General features: G+C 50.4%; 1 protein-coding gene across 1 annotated transcript in view; it reads right to left on the bottom strand.

The window, feature by feature from the left end:
- Positions 1–22023: 22023 nt before the first annotated feature.
- PFDN1 (prefoldin subunit 1) overlaps positions 22024–27464 on the bottom strand; it is a 61823-nt gene continuing 56382 nt past the window's right edge. Inside the window, exon 4 of the mRNA XM_065409671.1 lies at positions 22024–22309. Coding sequence (XP_065265743.1) covers positions 22226–22309 — 84 coding nt within the window. The 3' untranslated portion in view covers positions 22024–22225. The remainder of the gene's footprint in view (positions 22310–27464) is intronic.

The raw sequence follows: 27464 nt of genomic DNA, 5'->3' as shown, positions 1-27464 counted from the left end.
CTGTCTAAGAGCATTGCAGATTGGTTTTTAAAGGTACATTTTCTAAAGAACTATATTTAATCCTTTAACATAGCTGTCTTACTAATGTTTCCAATTTTACTAATGTGAGATGCTCTTGAAAAATGACTCAGCAATATTTTTGCTCTGTTTTTTATATCATAATCCATCTCCAGAGTTCAGTTCTGCTTTATTTTTAATCAGTTTTATTTCATAGTTCTCCTGTACTGGAGGTTTCCAGCACTGCAGAGGAAGGTCCAAAGGAAAAGAATATCTGGCATTTAAAAAGTCTCAGGTGTTTCTATGCATGTTAGGTTTTCAAGATCCCCTTTTTTAAAGCCAAAAATGTTAGGCTTAAAAATGTCAGTCTTTAAAGGGCTTAATTTTGTTATCAGCCTTCCCCAGCCAGTGGCATAAAACAACTAAGGCTATGGCTACACTTAAAATGCTTACTGCAAGGATGGGGAGGGATTTCCCATTGCTATTGGTAATCCACCTCCCCGAGAGGTGGTTGCTAGGTCAACGGAAGAATTCTTCCATCCACCTAGCGCTGTCTACACCAGGGGTTGGGTCGGCTTAACTATGTGTCTCAGTGGGGTGGATTTTTCACACCCCTGAGACATAGCTTTGCCAGTGTAACTTTTCAGTGTAGATCAGCCCTTAGGGTATGTCTATGCTGTAACGAGAGGTGTGACTGCAGCATGTGTAGACATGCGCTAGCTTTGATCTAGCCAGCTTGAACAACAATATCTGTGAAGCCGTGGCAACCCAGGCTGTACAAGCCAGCCCAGCACCCTAGGTATGTTCTTGAATGGCTAGCCCATGCTGCCATGGATTCTCAGCTATTGTTATTGGAGCTAGGCTAAATCAAAGCTAGCTCATGTATGTCTACACATGCTGCAGTCACACCTCTGATTGCAGTATAGACAGACCCTAAATTTGGATTTGCAGCTTCCATTAACTGCAGTGTCCCCTATAATGGAACATTGAAAAGAACTTCCTGTTTGGTTTGGTCGGGTCTCCTGTGCACAGCTGCCCTTCTCCGAGGGGACAATGGGAGCTCTTAGACTTCAGGTGACTTTTTTAATGCTTCTTTCTGTGGAAAGCTGTCTGTTCCATAATGAGCTATTCTAGATGTAACTTCTGTGGCTTAGGAGTGTGAAAGCTCCTCTGATGGAGGAAGCATGACTTGCCCTGTATCAACAGCCAAGTTCCTTTGAAGATGAAATCTCATGTTGACAGTTCTGAGCTGCCATACTGAAAAGTGACATGGGCAGCATGGAGCCAGTTATACCATACACTAAGGTACTGTTACACAGCTCATATGCTCCCCTCACATGAGAAGAACCTCAAAGTTTAATATTTCAGCAACGGTTTCAAATCTAGTGTAAAATGAATAAATACTTCAGTTAGATCCTTTATTTTATGCTTCTAGTCCTAGAATAATACCTGATGCAGATTTCTCTGGATTGCATTTAATTCTGCTCTTTACATAATCCTCCTCACTTTATTACTCATTTTAAAGCAAAATTGCTCTCCAGTGAAATTTGCAATTAAACTCATTGTGACTGTTTTACAAGCTGTCAACAAAAATTCTGCTCATTAGTTTGCATCGTGTGCCGGGTTTTGTGTCTGTGTGTAGATTATTGGCCTTTTATATGCTCCCCAGTGCAGGGAATGATCAATACAGAGTGCTTGGTACCAGTGCAATAGAGACAAAATACTTATTCTTCAGTCTTCATAGGCCACTTTCCCTTTACAACAACAGATAATTGTTCTAGGTTTTTATCTATGAGAAGAGAAACTGCTTCTTCCTGAACGATCTCTCTCTGCCTGAGAGGGGTCAGTATTATTCACTCCATTCTACCTATGGAGAACCTGAGGCACAACGGTTGTGATTTGGCAAGGGCTCGTAGGGAAGCCTGTGGCAGAACTGGGAATCAAATTGAGGCCCTCTGATTCCCAGTCCTGTGCCTTCATTGCAAGTTGATCCTTTCTCCTATTTGTGAAGCTCTTGACAAGTGAGGATCGCACCAGTGGCTTACAATGGAGGGGGAAGAAGGAAAAGTAGCAGGGGGATTGTTCATGGGTATATGCAACACAAGACAGAGGGACAGTCCAGTTAAATTGCATGAAGCAACACAAATCCTTATTTAATAATTGAGCCTTCCTGTGTTCCATTGGATTTCTCCGGGTGTCTGGGAAAGCGGAGCAGTGAAGTGGTTTGCCATGTTTTCTGGTGCAGAGAGAAACTCGCCTGCTCTGTTAACCCAAATGACAATGCCAGTCTGTTGCTTTTTAGGGAAATTTGAACACCTCTTGTTGGTGCCCAGTAGCTTTCAATCCTGTGTGAGAGCAGCTGAGGTGGAGCAACCCCTTTGTAAAGGTTCAGCGTGGGTACCCTGGCTGGGTTGGTATAAGAGCATGTGACTGGCAGGTCTGTTACGTTGGCCAGAGACAGGGTAATGTTATACTTGCCAGCAAATTGAAGGGCTGCACACATGTGACAGATCTATTTCTGGGGCTGGGCAGGGTGTAGGGTTTCTGACTGGCTTCTGTTCAGAGGGGATGCAGGAGAGTTTGATGGGACCCCTTCCTGCTGAATTGTTTAGAATTTTGTTTGTAAAATGTACTGATCACAGCTTTAGGAATATCACCTAGCTAAACTGGCAATGTGTCTGCCTAGAGCAACAGCCCTGAAGCCACCAAGGGCTCCAGTCCCCTCAGGCAAACACCAGTATGACTAGAGAAGCCTTGTGATATGCCCTGAAGGTCATGACCAGCTCTGTCAGACTTGTGGAGGAAGCCCCTCCCTCCTACTGAGAATGTGCTCCCAGCACCTTTCCTGGCATTCAGATCTGGGCACTCGGGGCATTCCAGCTGATTCCAGCAGCTGGGGTGGGGCATAAGGAGAGGTGGACTCAGCCAGGCAGGATCCAGCTCTCTAGGGCTTCAGAGACGCAAACAGCTTGAATTGCACCTGGAAAGTCAGTGTAATCTCTGGAACTCAGATGTGATGTGCTCTGAGCAAGAGTCCCTGCACAGTAAGGTGGCAAACTCCTTGCCAGGAAGGGATAGAAAAGGCATTCTGGGCTATTATTGCTCCCAGGAAATCCAGGAGCCGCTGAGAAGCCCTTTAACATGGTCCACAGTCTGAAGGGAAAGTGGGAATCTCCTCTCAGCTGAGGGAGAGGAACCCCCTCTGCCATCTGCAGAGATTTCCCCTGTCCATCTCCTCCACCCTCCATAGGCATCATCCCCTTCTTATTCAGAAAGCATCTCTGCTACTTAGGCTGGACCTCTGAGGTGGTAGGCAGCCTCTGCCTTAGGTGCGAGATACACGGCACCATCCAAGGATCTCAAAGCACTTTGCAAATGCTCCTATCACCCCTATGAGGATGGTATCATGCAGAGGAAACTAAGGCACCAAAAGGAGTAGTGACTCTGAGTTAGAGAGCCGGGGAGAGAACCCAGGAGTTCTGACTCCCAGCCACTAGAGCACACTGCCTCCCTCTTTGGTATTCACAAGCTGAGCTTGTGTTCTTCCCAAACTTGGCTTCACTGCTCTCCCTCCTCCCTACTGAATAGCTCAGTGTTCTCTGGCTGGCTCTGGACAACGGTGCTCTGTGGCACCAGGGTTCCTTTCTTGTTGCAGCTCTGTGTGTAATGCCAAGAAAAAAGGCGATAGCTAGAGAATATCTGAGCATTGTCTGCTGTGGGAGGGCTGATCTTCATGTTTAGCAGGCTAATTGGAGTGAATCTGAGCTGGATCGAATAGCTAGATGTCTGGCTTCCTCTAACTGCACTCCCTTGCAAAGAAAAGCAGAAACCAGAGAGGGAGCAGGACTGAGCTGGCCTCTTCATTCCTGATAGGGCAAGGCACATGTCCACTTCTCTCTACCGCTCTATTTCCACCCCCTCAGGTGGTCTCAGTAGTAACCCTTTTCACTGCTCTGGCACCTTTCACCTGGGGACCTCAGAACAGTCTGCACTCCTTGATTGAGGCAGTCACCCTTGAGAGGTTGGCAGTGGATCTAGGGGAATGCCTTACCCCACCTCTGAAATGGGGTAGGATACCAGTGCACAAGCAGCTCCATACAAGAGGCTTTTGGGAGAGGCTGTCTCCAGAGAGGCTTACCGGCACTTGGCTTGGAGATTTCAGACATGAAACCTAGGTAAACAGAATACCTCAGCTCCAACATACTGACTTTCCATTGTCAATCGGTGCTGGTGACAAGTCTTGGACTGACAGCCCTGGGACTTTTCCGTAGGACAAGGCAGTGTGGTCCCTGGCAGTACAAGCTCTGTCTATTTGTCTCACCCCCTGCTGCAGTAAAGAGGGGAGGGGAGTTCAGTCTCGTGATCCAGTCACTGCTTTTGCCTCTGCTGAGACTGCCTGCATGGGAGTCAGGTAGTGCTAGCTGTGGTTGTTTGTGCACTGGCAACCAGCTGCCACAACTTTGTGCTTGAATTAGAACTGAGGAAGGATGGTCTGGTGGCTAGAGCACTAGCCTGAGACAGGAAGGGTCAAGTCCCTGCTCTGCCACAGACTTCTTGTGTGATCTTGGGCAAGTCACTTAGTCTCTCTGGGCCTCAGTTCCCCCATCTGTGCAATAGGGATGACAGCTCTGCCCTGCAAGGATAAATACATTAGATTGTGAGGTGCTCAGATACAATAGTGGTACACCTCTACCCCGATCTAACACTGTCCTCGGGAGCCAAAAAATCTTACTGCGTTATAGGTGAAACCGCATTATATCGAACTTGCTTTGATCCGCCGGAGTGCGCAGCGCCCCCCCCCCCCCCCCCCCGGAGCACTGCTTTACCACGTTATATCCGAATTCGTGTTATATCGGGGTAGAGGTGTATGTCCTTATCTGGCCTCCATTAAATGGGTCTGTGCAAATGGATTCTACAAACTGCCTTTGAAATCCCAGCAATGTAATAGTGTGGCTGGCATCATCTGCCTTGCCAGGGAAAGATGGGAGCAGATGCTAGAACAAGCTGAGGGGAGGGAAAACCTCGCTTTCCCCAGCCTGCGCCCAGGCAGACAGACAAGCTGGAAGAACTGTTCCCTTCTACAGCTAGCTCTGTGGGAGGCAAATAGTCATGTTCACTTCCTGTAACTGTAGGCTGTCAGGGAGGGTTGCGACAGAGTCTGTCACCTCTGTGCTAGAGAGACTTCTGTGGAGATCTGCTGGTAACTCTGTCCTCCCTGCTGTAGGGTGAAATGCGCTGTAATTACACCCACAAGTGAAACTGTGCAGGATCCTGGGAGGACGCAGTGTGAACTGCAGTGTTCTGCCTGAGCCCCCGATGGCTCATCTGGAGCTGGGCTCTACCTGCAGAACATGAGAGGCTTTTGTCTTGATTACATTCCCAGCAAATGGAGGAGAGGCTGTTAATTGGACTATGCTAATTAGAGTGGGACTTTTCCTGGGGGCAGATCTTAACTGAGTCAACTCCAGTGTCTTCCTGCAAAGTCCTGTGGTAATCATAATTCATTCTTAGAGCACTTCACAAACAGGAACAGATCCCCATAGTACCATGTGCAGTGGGAGTATTTTACAGATGGGGAAACTGAGACAGAGGTTAAGTGACTTGTCCAGGCCAGCACAGTGGGTCTCTGGCAGAGCCAAGATAAGACCTTGGGAGCTCCTGGCCCACTGAGCAATTCTGCTGCCTCCCTGTGTAGAGCGTGCACTGGTGCTGCCTACTATGCTTGTGGCTCAGGCTCTCATACAAGAGAAGGTTAAACAACCACCTAGGCACTGCAAACTTCCCCTTTTAGCAAACACCCTGAATGTGCCAAATCACTTCCAGGAGCCTCTCCTACCCTTCGTTCTCCCCTCACCTGTCTTCAAACAGTGCCGCAGCTGTTGTGCTATCCCAGCTGTGTGCTGTCCCAATGCAGTGGGGGGATAAGCCCAGAGGAAGATGACAGTCCAGTGCAATTGTTCCAGGTTGCAAGCAGCTGTCCCCACAACAGAGGCTGAAATCTCCAGAGTCTGTTCATGATGCTCATCCCATCAGACTTCTCTTGCATCTGCTGCTGAGCGCTGTGCTGTGCTGCTTGGAGCTATTAGTCCGCTCCCATCTTTTGGACGCTCAGGCAAATAGAATAATGCCGATAATGGCAGGATATGTTAGGTTAGGCCAAAATGATTGGGAAGCTGGACTGGTAGAAACACACAGCACAGGCCATTCCGAGTTGTTCCAATTTACCATCTTGCTTTTGACTCTCCAGTAAAGCATTTCAGAGTTCATCACCGTGTCTGATGTGATCATCTGCCTCGGTCTTTCTAGTCTACCTCGTCTGTATGTGGCTGAACCTGCATCTTAACAATGCTGAGTTTAAATGACCTGCTCAGCTGAGTCAGATTATGTGCTAACATCCTTCTCCACTCCCGACCTCACCTCCTCCATCAGCCTGAGAATGCAGCTGAGTCACTCCTACTCCAGTCCTAGGCCAGCTCAGTACCAGTTGGGCGGGTGAGAGGAGGGGGCTGCAGCTGGGGTGCTGAGTGTACAGTGCTATGTCTGGTTGCCCAAGCTGCTGAGATGTTTGGTGCATGATGCTGTGAAGAGCTTCAGAGAGGTGCAGCATCGATGGCTCCACCACAGCAGCTGCCCCAGAAGTGTAGCAGTAACTAAACTTGAGGGGCAGGACATCAGTAAGCTCTCTGCAGATGCAGCTATTGCTCAACTGTTCGGTTGAAGTGATGCCAGGAAACAGCTACATTTTGTAATAAAACATGTTTGTACCACTGGCAGGGAGACAATTGCTCCAGTGCCATGAGCAGAGGTCTCCTGAGAACTTACCCATGTGCACTTTTCTTGGTCTTGCTTGTCACAGAGTGCAGCCCTGATAGGCTGGGGCCCCTCATTCAGCACAGCTAGAAAATGCCATATGCAAAGCCCTTCACAATGCTCTGATTATGGGTGTGACCCACTGACAGTGTTTGGGCAGGGAATGTTCCCTTTCCATTTATTTGTATTTCCAAATCAAACCGCTTCTGATTCTGGAGCCTGCTGGAGTTCATCTGTGGAGATCAATGGCTCTTTTTAACCTGTTTCCCCATCGGCTGACAATTGCAGAGATGCGTACCATGAAACTTAGTTTTCTTCTTCAAGTGCTTGCTCAGATCGATTCCAATAATGTGCACGACCGCTGGAAAGTTTTTCCCCTAGCAGCTACCCGTCGGGTCGGCTGTGGAGCCCCTGGAGTGGCACCTGCATGGCTCTCAATATATGACCCTGCCGACCTGGTGCCCCCTCAGTTCCTTCTTACCGCCCGTGACGGTCGTTGGAACTGTGGCGTCTTGCTCTGGTATTCAGCTCTTTGTACCAGTATAGCCTACTCCTGTACAGAAAGGGAAATAAGATATACCAGTGTCAGGCACCTTTACACCTGTGTGTAACTGCGTCCACACTATGGATGTATCCATATAAAAACATCAGTAAAAACTCACCTTCCCAACTGACAGTTAAGCTGAGACACAAGCTACGTATAGACCAGGCCTAAGTATAAGTCAATACTGATATCAGATGCCACAGCACGGAAACCTAGTGAACGGTGTGCCCTGTACAGCCCCCTGCTCTCTTGTGCCATGGAAAATGGCTGCTCCTGTCACAGCCCTGGCCTTGGGTGCAGCATGGGAGGGCCGAGTTACCTCATCTCAGTGCTTTTCTGGCAGTCCCTGAGGCGATGGTTGCAGCACTGCCAGCTGCTGCCATAGACCAACAGATGTAACACTCCCTGTGTTTGGATAAACAGCCGGGATATTTACTAAACTGGCTGGACAAAGGAGAGTCCCGATGGATTCCAGCTAAACCAGTTTTCTTGCTCAATTATTGTAACAAGAAACTGGTCCTGGCTGGTCTGCTCCTGCTGCACCATTCAGTATGGTAGCATCACAGCAGTGATATTGATCTGGGGCAGGTGTCTGTAAAATTAAGTGTTTAATTCAGAGTCTAGGAAGCGTTGTAAATCTGTGTGGCCCAGAGTGGAGTGATGCTACTGGGACCAGTGGGAATGGATTTTGAGCGGGCTTTGTAAGAAGTGTAGAGGCAGGGGGGTCTCGGAGTGAAGGTGCAGTGCTGGACTTCTGGGTTCTGGTCTGGATGCTGCTGTACACTTGCTGGCTGAATGAGGGCAAGTCACTTAAACCCATGCTTTCAAACATGGTCACTGGTTAGGGACCTAATAGAGACACTGGATTTTTTTGTTTGTTTTGTTTTTGAAGATGCTGAGTCTCCACCTTTCCTCACCAAAGGTGTTTGAGTACCTCAGGGTGTGTCAGGTCAAGCTCCTGTAACGAGTACCCTCATTTGCCGATGTGAGCATCTGTCTCAGCATCTTCCCCTGTGCAGTGAGGAGACCTGAGAGGCAGAGGGTCTTGGGTTTGTAGAGTGCTACAAGTGAGATCCTCACATGAAAGGTGCTATCACAGAATGGTGTGTTGACATTTGCTTTCTGTGCCTGATATACAATTCAGTGTGACACAAATCAGAAGCCAAAACTAACTGGCAAGTCTGGCAGAGACCTCAGCCATTGGCCATGCATTCTCATGCTGCACAATATTTGCACAGACCTGACTGCAACCCTTCTGAACTCTCCTCCTGTTTCCCCACAGTGTACATTGTGGAAGAGCAGAGAAGGGACAACACCGGGGAGAGTACCTGCCTGACAGCGTGTTGGACTGCTCTGTGCTGCTGCTGCCTTTGGGACATGCTGACTTGAGTTCCACAGGAAGTCACCACTGTCAATACCTCTAACTCAGAGTGCTATGCATTCTAATGTGATCTCTCTTGTTCTGACGTCTTTCTATCCATGTAATCAATGATCCGCTTTGCACAGCCGACAGTCCATGTCTGATGTAGCTCTAGCACCAGGTGGTGTTTGCACTCCTTTAATTTAGTGAAAGGAAATCCCTTCGTAATGTATAAGATTTTTATTATATTTTAAAGAATGTGCTAAATGATATTTTTTTGGCCAAAGGCTTCATTATTACGCAATGTGTGTTTATCATTTTAAATTTTACCTTTCTTGGAAATGGAGAAATATGCAATAATTAAAGTCAATGACTGATTTTTTCTTTGCTAGTTCCCACTTCTGTTTCAATAAATTTGTCAGATACAGATTGGCTGTGTGTCAGGTATGTGGTATGTTGCTTTAGTTTTGTTCCCCTGGACACATTGCACCTACTCTGAAAATACAACATGGCAGTGACGGAGCTCCCTGCTTAACTGGCCCCCAAGAGCCTCACGGGAGTTTGTGCTGCGGGAACTACTAATTGTCTCCCCGACTGCAGTACAGAAATCCTGGATGTGTGTGTGATGAGCTAAGAGACAATTACTGTGGCACCAGTGCCCATTTTCCATCAACAATATTGCTGTTGTGTAAGTAGTAACAGCACAGTGGAATCAGTCTTTAAATGACCACTCAAAGGACTCATGCCAACTGTTTCCAGCAAAGGTGGAGGGGAAGTTTGTGGAGGGAGCTGGGAGATGCTTTGAGGTGGTCTCTAGACAGGAGGTTGCCTAATAAGACAACTTAAATATTTCATTTACATTTGGCCTTTTTGCAGTAGGTTGGGATGGAGACATCTCACTCCTCAGGTGCCATATCACAACAGCCACCCCCACAATTGACTCAGGTTCAGCCCCCCGTTGGTAGGCTCAGCTGAGGGCTGGATGGGCCCTGAAGACAGCTGAACACCCCCCTAATGTCACTCTGAGGCTGGGTGAGGCTTGTGAGCAATAAGTGTGAAGGGAGCTTGTGCTAGATCCGCTCTGGGACTAGCCTCTGATGTTCTCTGGGACGTGCCCAGCTTTATTTTGGCCAGCACTAAATTCATTCAACGAATGTTAAATTTGCTGCTGTATTTCTCCAGTGTGGGAGACACTAGGTATTAAATTACCAGCACGAAGAGCATTATCCAGCAGCACTACAAAGCTCCACCTAAGGATGCTGCAGCCTCTTTAGGACAGCTGGTTCGCTGCCCAATATCCTCTGCTCCTCGTAAGTAGAACTGAGTCAAATTCCTGAGAGTATTGTGTGGTAACCCCCTTGTTAGAAAGTTAATGATGAGGCCAAAGTGGCAAAGACTTACAGAGGGCAGACAAATCTGTATTTTGAATCTTCCCCCTTCAGTCCCCTTGGGCACAGCTCCCCTGCTGGTTGCCTCTTGCCAATCTATCCATATCAACTCCTTGCAGCAAGAACTGTCTCTTAGGGTATGTCTACACTGCAATTAAAAACCTGCAGCTGGCCCTGTTTAATTGCAGTGTAGATGTTAAGACTCAGGCTGGAGCCCAGGCTCCAGGACCCTGTGAGGTGGTAGGTCCCAGAGCTCAGGCTGCCTGAACATCTACACCACAATTAAACAGTCCCTAAGCTTGAGCCCCGCAGGTGTAGTGCACTGTAGACAGACCATTCATTCCATGTTTGCTCAGGGCCTAGTGCAATGGGGTTCTAGTTCATGACTAGGCTCCTAGATGGTACCACAATACACACAATGAATGTTTAAAGAAGCCATCACTTGCTGATGTCAGGAATTAAAGATAATCTCAGAATATGGTAACCAAACTCACTGCTATTATACTTCGCAGGGTATTGGATCATTTTCATTAGTGTGAGTAGCAATGAAATAATGTAAACTCACTTGAGATGTGTAGAGCCTGTGGAGTCTGGATTTGGCCCCAATTAGCATCCTAGCTTATCACAAACCTTGAGACAATGTTCAGGAGACAAGATTTTTAAATTTTCTCTCATGGTGACATTTGGCTGGTGCAAAGAACCAGGTTGTGGATTAATAGCCCAGGAGGGTTTATTGCCTAAGTCTTATTTTAGTGTTTGGAATTTCAGTTCTGCTCGCAAGAAGGCCAAGTGAAATTCTCTTCTTTCAAAAAAACAAAAAACTGCATATCAGCTCAAACATGCCAAAGCCCTGGATCAGTGCCACGCAAAGCAAAATAAATTGTTTCAAAGACATGCAGTTTAAGCTGTCCTGTTTACCATTAAAGCAAAACATTTCCCAGTACAGATTTCATGGTCTTAATTTTTAATGAACTAATAAGTTCAGGGTTTGAGTGCAAAGTTCCGGTCATTTATATTGTCATCCACATTTAACACATGAAAAGCTTTTAAAGTGATGCTTCCTTCGACTGCTGGGGCACACGAAATGGCTTTTGCGGTCTTTCTTTGTATTAGAGGCTTGGTTACAGTTTCAAGCCTGCAGTTAGGTCCATGTGGGCCTGATAGTATGATAGGGGCCTAAATGAGCATTTAGGATGAATGGAGCAGAGGTGGGTCTCCAAGAACAATCTCCTGCATTGCCTCTCTTTAAATCCTGATTTGAGGCCTTCAGTAACTTAACCAGGGGGTTATTACAGGAGTGGGTGGGTGAGGGTCTGTGGCCTGCAATGTGCAGGAGGTCAGACTAGATCATGATTAGGGCCCTACCTACCAAATTCACAGCCATGAAAAATGCATCACGGACCATGAAATCTGGTGTCCCCCTGTGAAATCTGGTCTTTTGTGTGCTTTTACCCTATCCTATACGGATTTTAGGGGGGAGACCAGCATTTCTCAAATTGGGGGTCCTGACGCAAAAAGGCGTTGCAAGGGGCTCACGGTATTGCCACCCTTACTTCTGCGCTGCCTTCAAAGCTGGGCGCCCATCGAGTGGCTGCTGCTGACTGAGGGCCCAGCTCTGCAGGCAGCAAAAGAGAAGTAAGGGTGGCAACACCATATCATGCAATCCTTACTTCTGCGCTGCTGCTGGCGGCAGTTCTGCCTTCAGAGTTAGGTTCCCAACCAGGAGCCGCCACTCTCCAGCTGCCCAGCTCTGAAGGCAGCGCCACCACCAGCAGCTGCGCAGAAGTAAGGGTAGCAATACCGCAACTGCCCCCACAACAACCTTGCGACTCCCCCCCACACAACTCCTTTTTGGGTCAGGACCCCTACAATTACAACACTGAAATTTCAGATTTAAATAGCTGAAATCATGAAATTTATTATTTGTAAAATCCTATGGCTGTGAAATTGACCAAAGTGAACAGTGAATTTGGTAGGGCCCTAATCATGGTGGTCTGTCTGGCCTTAAAGTCTATGAACAACATTTTTAAAGCTAAAGCAGATTCAGGCACTTGCTGAGGGGAGGCTGTGATCACAGCTGTGCTGAAACTTCATTTTTGTTTGGGTCTGTTTGGGCCCAGTGCAGTGTCCCCTGGATTTATACTGAACACTCACTGTATTTTGGCAACTTAGTTGCAGTGAGCCAGGCCCCAGCAAGCTGTCTGGGTCACAGAAATTGAACTGCAGCCAGCGATGTTTGCAGCAGAATGCAGTTGAGGAGGGGCTGTTTCTGGGCCCTGGGGCTTATAGCGGGGTCTTGGAATTGGAAGGATTTTTAAAACTCACCTTAACCGCTGAAACAAATGGCACTAAAGCCCAGTGCTGTGCCCAGGAGGCCACACGGACTTCCTGTTAGGCAGCCTGCCCTCCCTGGGCATGCAGTCGGTCTCCATAATCTGGTGTCAAGCATGAATGAGGAATAAGGGAGGGAGTCCAGGTCTTTGGCATGCTGACTCCCAGCAGGGGTGTCCCAACCCCAGGCAGCAAAGCCCCTTTTGGCCAGTCTGATGCAGCTGCTCTTTGAGAGGTGCAGGTTTGGTTTCTCTTCTAGGGTTAATCCTGGGGGAATTCTGCACCAAAAAAATTAAAAATTCTGTGTACAATATTTTAATATTCTGCAAAATGCTGCATATTTTATTTGTCAAAATAACAGTATCTAATCACGCTAGTTTCAGTTATTTTGGTAATTTATTTCAAAACATCTATCAGCAACTATGTAAATAGAGAGACACAAAAAATTCCTCCAGGAGTAGAGAGTTAAGGAAACCCCTATGCCAGGGGTGGCCAACCTGAGCCTGAGAAGGAGCCAGAATTTACCAATGTACATTGCCAAAGAGCCACAGTAATATGTCAGCAGCCCCCACCACCTGCTCCCAGTGTCTCCCACCCACCAGCAACCCCACCAATCAGCGCCTCCCCGCACCTCCAGATCAGCTGTTTCGGGGCATGCAGGAGGCTTGGGGCGGGGGGAGGAGCGAGGGCATGGCAGGCTCAGGAGAGGGTGCAGGAAGGGGTGGAGTGGGGGCAGAGCTAGGGGTTGAGCAGTGAGCTCCCCCCGGCACATTGGAAAGTTGGTGCCTGTAGCTCCAGCCCCAGAGTCAGTGCCTATACAAGGAGCCGCATATTAACTTCTGAAGAGCCGCATGTGGCTCCGGAGCCACAGGTTGGCCACCCCTGCCCTGTGATAACCCAGTTCCTGCTTCTCTGCCCCTGCTCCCCAGAGCGCAGTAGGGCAGCCAGACACCCACACCCCCTTCCCCCAGAGTCCAGCTGTGGGGCCCTCCCTGCCCAGACACTCGCACCCCAGAGCCCAGGGATCCAGAGGGAGAAACAACCTGATGCTGGTCCCAGGCTTGCGCCGCCCCTTCCTTCAAGGCATGCTGGGAACTGCAGCTGCCAGGAAGCCCCCACTCCCTCCCCCTCCCCTCGGCAGTGTCTTCTACTTGCGAGCTGGGCTCTGCCGGGTCCAGCGGTCCCTAGTAGCGGCCAGCAGCTCTGCAGCCCATTTCCGTGGAGGAAAAGGAAATTATGCACAAAAGCCATAATTCCTCCCAGAATTCCCCTGGGAGTATAGGGTGCTCATGGGTTGGGCTGTGGGGAGAAGGGAATTTGCCATGGGAGCAGCCGGGGGGACCCTCCAGCAGAGAATTAGTCACTGGAGCCAGGAGCCCAGACTCTGGCTGAAGGAGCTCACCATGCGCCCACAACGTCCACACTGCAAGGCTGAGCCCTCTGTCCTGGGGGCTCCCCATCCTGGGGCGGCCAGTTCAGCCAGCCAGCCTCTGTCAGATTGGATGAGACGTTGTGCCCCCTGTCGTGCCTCCATGGTTCTCTCCTTATTCCCAGCTGGATTTCCTGGGGGAGAACATTGCAGGTGCTGGGGCCTCTCACTCAACCGCTGCAGTACAGCTGAGCAAATAATTGGCTGGTTTGGTGGTTGAACTTGGTGGGGAGAACACGGCTCATTTCAAACCCACATAGAATTTGTCCAGGTCTCGTCCAAAAAGGAAAACGCCAGGAAACGCCCTTTGGGTGAAATGATGGGGTTTGACTAGATTTGAAGTGACATTTTCTAACTGAAATTTTTACATGTAGATTTGAAACAATTTTGACATTTCCAAAAAAAAAAAATCAGCTTTTTCAGGCTGAACTTATTTGCTGAATTCAGGGATAGTTTTGTGGGCCCCAAAATGCACTTTTCAGTGAATTTACTATTCACTGAAAAAAGAAAATCTCCCAGCTCTATTTTGGAGTAAGTGTTCTCAGCCAGCAGCGCCCCGGTGGGCTGTCCTGCCTTTCTCACGCTGCCCGGAAAGACCAGGCCATCGGCAAAAAACAGACGTCATCCTCAGAGGGAGAAGGGGAAAAGTCTCATCCACCAATTCGGGCATCTGGTTGGAGGCTGGTACCTGGCTGCTCCTCCCAGGAGGAGGAGCCTGGGGAGGTGGGAGTGGAGGCTGTTTCCCAGCAAAGACGACTCAAGGAACTTTTGCCGCAGTTGTACCTTCCCCTCTGCCTGTTTTATCTTCAACCATGATTCTGCTTCCTAACCTTCAGCTGGAGGAAGAGAGGCCACCCCCACTGCATGTCTGCTCTGGTCCGGCCAGAGCACCCACCGAATGGAGCTCCCACCTGAGCCTGAGAAGGAGCCAGAATTTACCAATGTACATTGCCAAAGAGCCACAGTAATATGTCAGCAGCTCCCACCACCCGCTCCCAGCGTCTCCCACCCACCAGCAACCCCACCAATCAGCGCCTCCCCACACCTCCTGATCAGCTGTTTCGTGGCATGCAGGAGGCTCAGGGCAGGGGTGGAGTGAGGGCATAGCAGGCTCAGGGAAGGGGGCGGGAAGGGGTGGAGTGGGGGCAGGGCCTGTGGCAGAGCCAGGGGTTGAGCAGTCAGCACACCCCTGCACACTGGAAAGTTGGCACCTGTAGCTCCAGGCCCAGAGTCGGTGCCTATGCAAGGAGCCGCATATTAACTTCTGAAGAGCCACAGGTTGGCCACCCCTTTTCTAGCCCATGTGAACACTGTTAGCCAAGTAGCTGGGCCTTTCTTTCTCTCAAGACCCATTTAGGTGACCTCTTCCCTCACCTGGCAGCCGTGTGGGTGCTGGGCACTTGCTGTTGGGGGGGGAGGTACCATGTATCCATTCCTGTTGTGGAGGGCTCACGTGCTTTCCTATAACAGCCTAGTCCAAACAGCTGCTCAGATCCTGGCTCTGCTGGGGCGGGAGTGTTTAAGAAGCCGAATTTGGGCAGCATTCGGAGTGAGCACAGGGGATCTATTTATAGACAATAAAGCCAACAACTCCGTGTTCCCTTTCCCCTGATCCCCATAATCCCTCCCCGTGACACAGGCAGCATCTTCATTGCATCTACTAATGGGCTCGGTTCTCAGGCATGCATATTTCGTCCCCATCCCCCTCCCGTACAGAAAAAACATGGTCCTGGAAGCCAACCTTGTAAGCTGATCACCCAGAGCAGCCCTGAGGCTGCGGGCCGGAGGGTGAGATCCCAAAACACGCGTCAGAAAAGCTACGACAGCAGGGAATGCTGGGGGCCCAGCCAGAGCACCCACCAAATGGAACTCATGCTCAGCCTGCCCAGGGCATGTCAGGGAACCCCTGGCTCCTGGCACAATACTCACTCAGAGAGAAGCTACGTGGTGCTGCCAGCAGCACGAAGCCCAAGGGAACTGCAGCTCCTATTTAGCAGGGAACACGCTGGAGCTGGGCAAATATGACAAAACAGTGTCCCACCAAGTCCGGCCTCATTTCCTAATGATTCCGCCCCAGGCACATTCCTGCCCCGCGAGGGAGCAAGTTTCACTGCACAGAAAGCAAATGTCAGAGTCTCCCCCACCGCTGTCCAGCCGCTCAGCCCAGCAGTGGCCCGAGGCAATACCATGTGACTTCTCAGACCATCCCAGTCCCAGCTGGGCAGCTCAGTGGGCATGCAGGGTGTGTGTAATCGCCCCGTAGTGTAAAATGCTCTAGAAGATTCTTGTTGAATAAATGTGAGGCAAGCTCGCTTGCCCAGTGAACCTGCCACCAGGAGAACAGATGATGTAAGTGTTCACAGAGAATTCAACCAGCGCCTGCCTTACCCTCACTGCCCTGCCCTAAATCTCGGCGATGGCCGTTCAGGAGGCATCCAGCGCTTTCCTTCATTAAAATAAGCACCCTGCTCTCCTGGCCCGGCTCTGTTGCCCTGCCTGAGGCCAGCGTCCTGCACCGCTAATGTATGTTCGATCCCCAGCGCAGTGACAGCAGAGTCTCTAGTCTCAGGATACAAAGAGCTCCAGGCTTTTCATAATCTTGGCAGGAAGCCCAGGGGGTGTCTCAATAGAGGGGACAGAATTCAGTAAACACCCAAGGGACTATTGAGGCCCTAGGAGCTGCCCCTCGTGACAGCCACGGCTGCCGTGCCACCTGGGACGGGCAGCACAGGGTGGCACTGGAGAGAGGTAAATGCTCCCCAATTTGCTGCAGTGTAACGCCAGGGACTTCCATGGAGTCACAGCTGATTGATAGTGGCAGCGCAGAGAGCAGGAGGGGGCCTCTGACAAGGCCTTGTTAAGCTTGCAGAGCTAAGCACTGACATGTCAGAGGAATTTCCAACTCTCCCCACCCCCTTAATGCCCCTGGCTTTAGCCTGGCCTCCTGGAGTTCATTTCTTGCCCTCCCCCCCCTTCCCCAGCCCTCCTGGCTCCAGCACCGTTCCCCACGCTGGTTTTGTGCATCTCTTGCTGCTTTTTGCAGCACTCAGCAACACCCAATCTTGTACTGAGATAAGGAAATAAGGGACTATTGGCAACCGTACCGCCTCCTCGCCCTACCCACCAGCCTTGACTCTGAGCCACAGCCTCAGTGGGGTGTAGGCAGGGACCACTTCCATGAGCCAATCATGCTTGGCTGCTCTGCTGAGCTGGCCAATAGGGGCCCAGAAAGGGCCAACGGGTTGGTGCTAGCGTCCACATGGGCATTCCTACTGTATCTGAGCACCTGGCCATGGGCGCTGCACTGAGACCCTCCCACCCTTAGCCAGCAAAGGCTAGAGATGAACCTAATGGTGGCCCAGGGCTTGTCCAGTCGCTGGGTCAAGGTTACAGCCTTGGCCCACAGCCCAAGTGCCAGACACCACCCCTAGCTGAAACCCTTACTCTCAGATGCTGAGCTAGCGCCATGCTGTGCCCATGCTGCCCAGCATGGCAGGGAACAATGGGTTTGTGGCTAGCGTTCAAAGCTGCAGTGGTGAGTGCCACTCGGCTCTGGCAGACAGAAAGGGCCCAGCACCTGGCCCCAGCACCCCTAACAAGCAATTGTTCCACTTCCCCAGGGGGGCTAGACAGCCTGAAACAACTCCGAGCCAACGCCTGAGGCCGTTGACTGTGACCACCCAATGCTGCACTGCAAAGACAAGGAGCAGAGCGGCTCAGTGTCCCTTGTGCCTGCCCCAGCAGGACACACTGGCTGTCCAGGGGCTCCAGGGAGCGCCAGCCACGTCCAGCAGCTGGGGTAGAAACACCTGACTGCTCCCAGCTTGGACAAAGGACCCACAGCTGCAGCCACAGCCGGCGCTGGGAACCCTGCTTTTTTACTGCTGGGAAGTGCAGCCTGCCTGGTACTGTGGGCCTAGGCTTAGAGCTGGCAGCCGCTGGGCTCTCAGGAAGCAGGGCCAGGCCAGAACAAGCTGCAAAATTTGGCCCTAGCGCTGGCATTCGCCTGCAGGTCATCGGGGAAGCAGTTCACAGCTCTCCTAGCACTGGGCAGAGCAGACGGCCCCTGCTCCCACTGGGCTCAGGCAGAGAGTGCAGCGACACTCTCTTTCTCCCAGGGCCCGGGCCCGAGGAGCCGAGCAGGGAGCCCCAGAGCGCTCCCTGCACCCAGGCAGCAGCCACATGATCCACAGGGACCTGGGAGGAGTTCCCCAACACCCTACCCCGGAGAGGAGACAGGGAGAGGCCTCAGTCCCATTCGCCAGAAATAAGCATCCACACCACAAAAATCACCCCAACTGGTGCCATCCACCCTCCTCACTGGCAGCCCCAGCAGAGGCCACAGCGACTAATGCTCCTCCCAGAGCCGGTGGTGGCCCCACCCCAATGCCAGGCAGCCTGGAGGCAGGGAGCTGCCTGGCCCCAGCCCAGGCAGACCTTGCTCTGGGTCAGACCAACACGGCTCACGGGCATGTGTTTTAGGAAAGAGCCAACCCAGGGGGTACAGAGGAGAGGAGCCACTCCAGCCTCGTCTCAGAGTTGAGTGCTGAGCTCTGACGCCTGCCAATTGATCCTCACAGCCTGTTGTCCAGTTCAGTCTGTCGTTCAGCCGCTGGCTTCCTGCTTCCCGGCCTGCAGCCCCAGCACCCGGGAGCCTTGCTGCAGGCGGGATGGCGCTGTGCTATGGGGAAGCAGTGCTGGAGACTGGGTCCCCCTGACACAGAATCCTGGCGAGGATACTGACTGATCCCCCATTCCCCTGGCCCACTTCTCTGAGGGGGGTGGAAGCATTCGGGGCTGTAGCCCAGGGCTCACCTCCCAGCTGGGCCGGCACTGCAGGGTCAGGTAAATCCTGAGATGGGGCTTGCACACAGCCCTCTCTGCCCCAGTGCTGAGGGTATCACCCCAGACTTTAACCCTGGGCTCCATTTCCCTCAAATATCCTCCTTCGGAACGGGCTACTTGCTCCGTGCCAACCTCCCTGCAAGTTCCATGCCCAAGGGGGAGCGTGGGAACCAGCAGCAGGGGACGGCAGGATGCGGACGGAGCACAGGCCAGAGGAGCCCTTCCTGGCAGCGAAGACTCTCAGTGGCCACCTCGTAACCCTGGCAGCTGCTCCAGGCCCTGGGGAGAGTCAGTTGCTGGCATGGGATGCAGTGAGTGGATCGTTATTTATTACTGAGCTGGCAGAGGCTCTGCCACGTACTGCCCCAGCGGGAGCAGCTATTGCTGAGCACAGCAGGCAACCCAGGCTGGAGTTTCAAGAGTGGCAGGTGGCTTTGGGTGCCCAGTTTGAGACCCAGTGCTGAGCACCAACAACTGCTGTTGGAGACAATGGGAGCAGCAGGTGCCCTGCACAAAGCCTCTAGCCCTGGAGCTAAGGCTCAGCTAACCAGCAATGGGGTGTGTCAGGACTCCATACCAGCAGGTGTGCCAGGGTCCAGCAGAGGGCAGCGCTACACACACTAAGCCTGGCAAGCTCTCTGAACAACAGAGCTCCTTCATTTCAGCCCTTTTCTGCTTATTCACATGTCTGCAGAAGTAACTGAACGGCAAACCGATCAGTCACCCAGAACACGGGCTAGAATTTTTGGCGTAACTGTCAAACCCCCCATGCCACCCCCAAGACACAGGGCCTGGCTTTGGGCTGTGGCTTAGTCCCTCAGAGATGGGGTTTATCGCATGAAGGAAACTCCCTGTATGTCACTAGCTACTGGTGCTGAGAAGTCCCCACTCCACCTCTCTTTGGCCAGCAATGCAGTGGGGAAGGTTTTACCTGGCTCCCCTTGCTGTACTACCCAAGCACCTCGCAATCGGTAAGGTATTTATCCTCACAGCGCCAGGGAGATGGGGCAGGGCTGGCACACAAGACACTACCAGACTAAGTACCCCAAGGGGTAACAGTGAGTCTAGGAGAGCAGGGGATTGAACCCTTCTCTCACAAGTGTCAGGCTAGTGCCCTACCCACTGGGCCATCTGCCCCTGCCGGTTCCAAGAGAACCCTTTTTGGAGGGTTGGCACAAAGTGATTGACAGCCCTGGGTAACAAAAGCCTCCTGATCCTCCAAACTGGTAAAGGTTTGGCAGCAGCAATGCCAGCTTCTGCCACACACACGCGTGCGAGCCTCCCTCTGGTTCTCAAGTGACCAACCATCCCTAGGCACCTGCAGTTCAGTCTCCTTAGCGCTTCTGCCCCAAAGATGCCAGCTACTGCCAGCCGTGACGGTGGATCTAACGGTGCTCACTGGGCATTGAACTAACTTCATTTCCCTGCCATTGCAGGGCCTCGGGCCCTCGTGTGCCTTGGTCCCTCCTATTCTCTGCCTGTGGCACGTAATAGCTAGTTTCCTAGGTGCTGTGATACTTTGGACTCATTGCAGTGGCTGGGTTGAGTGTGCGGGTGCTGGGGGTGGCCTGGGGTGCACAGGGGGTCAGATGAGCCGGCACAAAATATAGGGACAAAAAATTGCATTCTGACCAGAGATCGGTCGGGACGCGGGACAACAGCTCAAAATCGGGACAGTCCCAATTTTATCGGGACATCTGGTCACCCTACTGGGGCCACCGTGCTGGACAGGGGGTGATGCTGCTGGAGAGCAACAGGGGAGCACTCACAGGACGGCATCCTTGTGTCTCTTCAGTTTGCCTCTCCCACTAGATGAGTTTCACAGGGCTGCTACAATCCAGGCCTTCGGGATATAAATTAACCCTTTGTTGTGGTTCTCCACAGAGAGCTACTAGAGGGGATATCATCACACAGGCCATTCATGGAAGGATGGCACCAGCATGTTTAGCGAATTAACCCTCTCCGCGCACCTGGGATGTAGGCCTTAGCCTCACATTAGTGAGGGGAAAGCTGAGACACTGACAGCTCAGGTGTCTTGTCTAAGGCTACCCAGGAGTCAGTAACAGAGCAGTGGCATTTAACGTACTGGGGCTCTAAAGACATGGAAATATTGCCCTGGAATAAATTAGTGTCAATAACAAACCTGTACCTTGTATTTTGTTTTTTGCAGAATGGGGAGCATTCATTACACACATTATCCACAAGGGGGCACCAGCACAACACCGTAACTCTTAGTGGCTATGAGAACTCAAGAGAGCTCAGTTGTTTCAGAGCAGTAGCTAACCAGGTGCTTTCTAGTGGTAAAGTTTAATCTTGCAGGTGAATACTGGCCCATTGGCAATGTCCCGCCCTGGCATGCCTTGTTATGACAGCTGCCACAGCCCTGGCATCTAGATTTGTTTGTAAGCTCTTTGGGGAGAGGACCATCTTTTACTCCATTGATAAAGCGAAATGGGGCCCTGATTGGGGCTCTTAGACACGACTGGAATCCAAACACACACCCCAGCAAAGATTCTTACTGACATCCCAGGCAGTGACCATTTTCCTAACAGCTACATACACAATAGAAACGGGCAAGTGACTTTACAAGCAGTGAGGTTTAGAGATAGATTAAAGTTCAATCCATGCTCCCAACTCCTTTCCCCCTCCTTCAGTTTAGGAACGGAAAAGCCACGCAGCATGTGTCTATGTATTTTTCTGCACATATTCTTCCCTCGAGCCAGCCACTTTTTTGCTGCCATTTGCTTCTGCTTTAGTCTTGCCAAAGGAAACTCCAAGAGCTCTTTCAAAGCAGCATTAAAAAGAAAAACAGAAAGTCCTTTGTTGCCCTGCTGCTCCTTAGGAGACAGTGTGATGCTTTTACCACAGCAACCAGCAACCCACCAGCTTTCGACATAAGACATGCCTTCCCCTTGAGCACTCTGACTGCGTGCCATGTCCTTCTGATGGCAGTCGCCCTATTCATGGGAGTAAGCAGTAGGCTTGGGAGTAACCATTTGCTACACTGGGCCTTAAATCAGGTCTATGGGCCAGATTTTCCAGTGAGTTCAGCATGCTGGGTGCACACTGGGTAGTGCTGAACTCGCGAACATCCAGCCCGAAGTATCATAACAGGAACTGCTGGGTGCTGCGTGCTTTGGGAAATCTGGGCCTGATAGGGTTCTGGACTATTAATATCTGGCCCACTCTGAGCAAAAAGTACCATACCCGAAGCAGCATAGGGTTTCCTCCACTGAAAAGCCAACAGTATGAATGCAACTGGTATAAAATCCAAGCTAGTCTGCTAGACACAGGAGCTGGTTAACACAGCAGTCTTTTCAAGAAGAGTTTATTACAACATCCAAATACAGAAAGGGTGAGACACAACATCCAACACATTCAAACACAAACTCCTCCCACCAGCAGGCGGCAGCAAACAGAGCGGAAGGTCATCATCTCTAGAAAACATCCCGGTTCTAGCTAATCAGTGTGGGCACCAGTGAAATGGACCGACTCGGCTGAGTCATGTGGGAGCCACGCCCCTACTGTGCTCTTCGGGCCATCAACATTTCTCGGATGTTATCTTCAGCGTCCTTTACACTCCGCTCCAGGTACGACTTCCTCTGCTGCAAGGTACAAAACCAGAACAGACTCAACAGCCATATCACCCCCACCCGATGCTCTGTTTCAGAGCAGTAGCTGAATCTGTGCTTTCCTATGATAAGTTATAGTGCTAGGAGTGAACCCTACAGAATGGAATCAACATTCATATCACCATAGACAATGCGTGGTGGGGTGGGGGTGGGGAGTCATTTGGGCTCCATGCAAATCACGAGTGATTTTTAGTGAATAAAAGGTCCCAGCATATACTGGTTCATACACTGGGGCTGTTGAGGGTTATTTTTGAATAGTTTTAATCTTTATTAGATATATTTTTGGCACTGTCATATTTACATGGAAAACGTGTATTTCATTCCTTTACAGACATGATAGTCACAATTGTCATTGCATCAGTAACAAAGCTTTGAGAAGAGATTGACATGCTAACTGCAATAAAGTTAAACAGATACATAAACTTAACATCCTGAGCATGAAACAAAGGAAAATAACAAGGAAAAGAAAAAGTACCTCTGTATTTATGTACTCACATCTAAAGAATCAACTGACAAAAACCCACAAGGCCCATAAAATAACCTATTCACACTCAGGTAATACTGGAACATCTATAAAATCCTCTTCTGGCCCAATCAAGTTTTCACAAATTGGATCACCTTTTATCCCCTTTCTTTGAGATTCGTGTTCTAAAACTCCCTAGCAATCAGAAAAGAGACTTTTTAAAAAAATCATCCTGAATTAGGCTAAACTTGGCAGGGAAATGGACAGAAACTGTATCCCAGAAATAGGAATTCAGCCAGTAGCATTTTTTCCTACTCGTCTGGGTAACCCTAGAGGACTGGAGTCACTTCTTCTGACTATTCTCTCTGAGTTTCCAACCAGCAGACACCACTGGCACATCTCCAGCGGACTCCAGAGCCACAGAAAGCATTCTCGTTGGAGTGGACCAAGATCTAAGTACTAGAGGCAGAACTCTAGATCCAAATTCTCTTCAGGGAGGCTCCCAAGGACCTTGACTTCCAGAGGAATGAACCATGATCTCTGAGGACACCGGTCAGGAATGTAACACTTTGGTAATTGTAAATTCTGTTTTAAAACCCAACAGTGACAGGCGTCAATAGCTGTCTTGGTCTCCGTTCAGAGCTGCCTCCCATGCTCTACCCATTCAGAATTAGGGGTCCACCTAGGTGACAGGCAAAAAAAATGGCCTGTGAGCACCTTCAGTTCACTATATTGCCTCCGAAACAGATTGTAAACTCTGCAGGGCAGAGGCTGCACCTACCTTTGTGTCTATACAGAACCTAGCACACCAGGGCCCTGATCCTGATTACGGCCTCTCAGGACTACATTAAGAACATCTATATTGCAGGGGCAGCCCATGGACAGAGCTGACTGATAAGCCAGAGAGGACTCCATAATGGCCTGGGGAGCTCCAATTCTAGTCAGTTTCCAAGGAAGACCTCAATACCAGCACTTCCATGCTGTATGCATTTGCATTTATTATTACATGTAAATTCTAACAGCCTGGGCCTCACCTCAGAAGTCTTTACTCGGGCAAGGAGCCCGATGAGGCCACCTGAGTAAGGGCTTGCAGAGTCAGCTCCACTAAATGCAAGTTAGGGGCCCAATTCTGCAAGATGCCAAACCCCACTGCAGCCAATGGGAGCTGGAGCTCAGCACCTCATAGAATCAAGCCACAGGGACAACCCACAGCGTTGCAAAGTTTGGGGCTCCCGGCTAAAAGGAAAAAAAAAATCCCACTAAGCAGCAGGTCAATGGAGTGTAGCTACCAAAGGTAGGCCTACACTGCAATGTAAACCTGTGCTTGAGCTGGAGCTCAAGCCTAGCCCCCCTTGCATCTACACTGCAACTGCGCTACCTCAGGGTTCCAGGGCTCTGCAGGGCTGGAGAGTCTGAGCTCAAGCTGGGTCCAAGCCTTTGCAGAGAAGTCAAGCAGGACAGCGTCTAAGGGTACGTCTTCACTACCCGCCGTATCGGCGGGTAGCAATCGATTTATCCGGGATCGATATATCGCATCTCGTTAAGACGCGATATATCGATCCCCGAACACGCTCACCGTCGACTCCAGAACTCCACCAGAGCGAGCGGCGGTAGCGCAGTCGACGGGGGAGCCGCAGCCGTCGATCCCGCGCCGTGTGGACCCCAGGTAATTCGATCCAAGATACTTCGACTTCAGCTACGCTATTCGCGTAACTGAAGTTGCGTATCTTGGATCGATCCCCCCCCCCAGTGTAGACCAGCCCTAAGGTCCTAATAGTCAGCCAATAGTATCCCACAGTTCCATGAGACAACTTCCTCAGTCCTCTCTAGCCCATCAATCTGAAATCCACTCTATTGAAAATGAAAACCACCCCCCTATTGCAAACAGCAGCAGCTCATGTCAGTATTAACCCATTCTCTTCTGATCACCAATCTGCAAGCACGCTATCAGAGAGCCTCCTGGGTTTGCTATGGAAAGCAAACCGATCAAACCTTTTGCAAAGTGAGCTGCTTCCTGGTAACATGCAGGCAGGCAGTAAAGTTATCCCACAGTGCACCACAGTCCTAGGGCTAGAGCAGCCACATGGGGGGGGGGGGGGGAAGGCGGCGCCACTAGGGACTCTGGGATAAGATTATTCTGACACGGCTCTGCACAGTGCAGTGTGGACACCAGAGCCATAGGTTCAAGCACAGATTAGAAAAAAGTCTTAACACAGGGTTAAAATACAATATAGGAGACTCAAATCCAGGGTTCCCTAACACAGGTCAGCTGACTCAAGTCCCACTCACCCTGGGCTTACACTGCAATGGACACATACCCTAAGTGCTTTCTGGAACAGGTTTAGAGGTGAACTCCCCCCAAAGGAAACACAGAGGGCTCACACACACACAGGCTGGGACAAGCCGACAAAAGGCAGGAAATTCCAGGTTAAAGCTCCAGACCAGACAGTCTCCTGTCAGGCTTTGCCAAGACACGGCGGGACTGGGAGCTCTAATGCAGCAGGAAAAGTCATTAGAATGTGGTACTGTGATAGAATCCTGCCAACATCACCTTGTGTCTGCACTCTTCCAGCCAGATTTCATCCAAGGCATGTTCGACTGAAAAGCCTACCACTAACTACAGCTGGAGTTTTGGTTTAATTAAACCGTTTAGTACAATTACAAGTCTGCAAACTACTCAGGACAGTTAGCAGTAGTCAGATAATCTGGATGGAGAACAAGTGCCCGGTCCTCTCTCCCAAGTCAATCCCAGCAATGACATCAGGAGTGTCTGGCTTTCCCTCTGCCCACTGCAGCAGCTTTTCAGTTTAATGAGGGAACCCAATAAATGGCTATACTAATACTTTACACGTGTGTAGCACTGAAGTCTGTAGAGCACAGCATGCCATTCTCACAACCCTTCGAGGTATTTGTATGAATGTGGAAACTGAAGCGGAAGGGTTATGTGATCAGCCCATGGTCACGGAAGCAGTGTGTGTCAGAGCTGTGATTAGAACTCTGGCATCTCCTGTAGTCATGCTGCCAAACAAAGGTGGATGTGGCTGGCTTTAACTCTAACACTATCCACCCCTAGGAAGTTACTTGCTAATCAAATGTTTTGTTAGCTGGTAGCTTATGAAATCCCCGACTGTTTGTCCTCAAGGCAAATTTCGTATGACAAAATTTCGTTTTAAAAACCTGCCCTCAACAGATGCAAAGCGAGGAAACAGAGGGGTTGTATCATTTCTACTGCTGTCATGAAAGAACTGATTTAATTACAATGACACAACTGATCGTTACCACCATCAGTCTGTCTTTATACACTCAATGGGATTCCAAACTTCCATTGGGAGGAAACCTAGCTAAAAAACCTTTAGGCCTTGCTTCCGATGAGTAAAAGTACTAGGCACACTAATCCTGCCTGACACATCACTGAAGCATTCATACTCTGGGTGTTGATGGTAAGACACGTTTCTTCAAATAATCCTCTACACTCCCCACTCAGGGCCTCTTCTCCACTGGCAGAGTGTGGTCTCCTGCTGGTGTATGGCAGAGCACTGGAGGTGGAGCTGAATGCCAAAGAGCCACCCCTTGCTCAGATCAGATCAACTCTAAGCTCCTGGGAGCTCAGATTCAGGCAAGAGCTGCTGGGGGGGTTGAACGCCCTTTAGCTGTGTTCCCACCCCATTAGGATCCAGTCTCACAGCTTAGAGGGTCTGCCACCCGTCCCTACTCAGTCCCAAAGTGCCTTGGTTTCTCCCCAACACAAGGATGTCCTAGCACAGGTCAGTCCTCTGCACGAGGTCTGTGCTCTCACAGAGAGGGCGACACTGGGCACCCAATGGGCTCCAAGAAGCCTTCAAGTTGGCAATGCCAGCAATGGAGCAGCAGAGGCAGCCTAGGACTCAGCAAAGGAGGATCCAGGCCAGGTGAAGGCCTCTGCTGCAGGTAAAGGGAGAGGGAGAAGGCTGGGGAAAAGAGGGAGCCAAATATGTCCTGAAACAGCTCTACAATGTGACAGGTTTCAGAGTAGCAGCCGTGTTAGTCTGTATCCGCAAAAAGAACAGGAGTACTTGTGGCACCTTAGAGACTTACAAATGTATTTGAGCATAAGCTTTCGTGGGCTACAGCCCACTTCATCAGATGCATAGAATGGATCTCACAGTTGGTATGGCTACTCCCACCTTTTCATGTTCTCTGTATGTATAAATATCTTCTGTGTGTTCCATTCTATGCATCCGATGAAGTGGGCTGTAGCCCACGAAAGCTTATGCTCAAATAAATTTGTTAGTCTCTAAGGTGCCACAAGTACTCCTGTTCTCTCTACAATGTGCTATCACCAGCAGAGGACGAAGTGAAGCACTAAAAGCTCAACCCAAAGAAGGTAACCTTACAGATACCGCCACTGGTGAGCAGCCCGAAGAGCCAGGGCTACAGCTGGCTCATTACATTCTGACTAAGGGCCAAGCTCTAAGGAAGGGTGTGAAATAGACTATTGCTACATTTTCATTGCAAAGGGAAATCGAGGTGTCCTTCCCCCTCAGAACTGCAGGCTGGTTTCTGTTTAAGTAATCCAGGAGCAGTATCAGGAACTTGTGTGTAAACCCCTCCTCATCCCCTAATTACTGGGGCCTAGACAGGAACTCGATGTGACTCTCTGGTCTTGTCTTCACTGGGGACAGCAGC

Source organism: Emys orbicularis, chromosome 8 (assembly GCF_028017835.1).
Source record: "Emys orbicularis isolate rEmyOrb1 chromosome 8, rEmyOrb1.hap1, whole genome shotgun sequence".
Lineage (NCBI taxonomy): Eukaryota > Metazoa > Chordata > Testudines > Emydidae > Emys > Emys orbicularis.
This window is presented reverse-complemented; position numbering and strand designations above follow the sequence as displayed.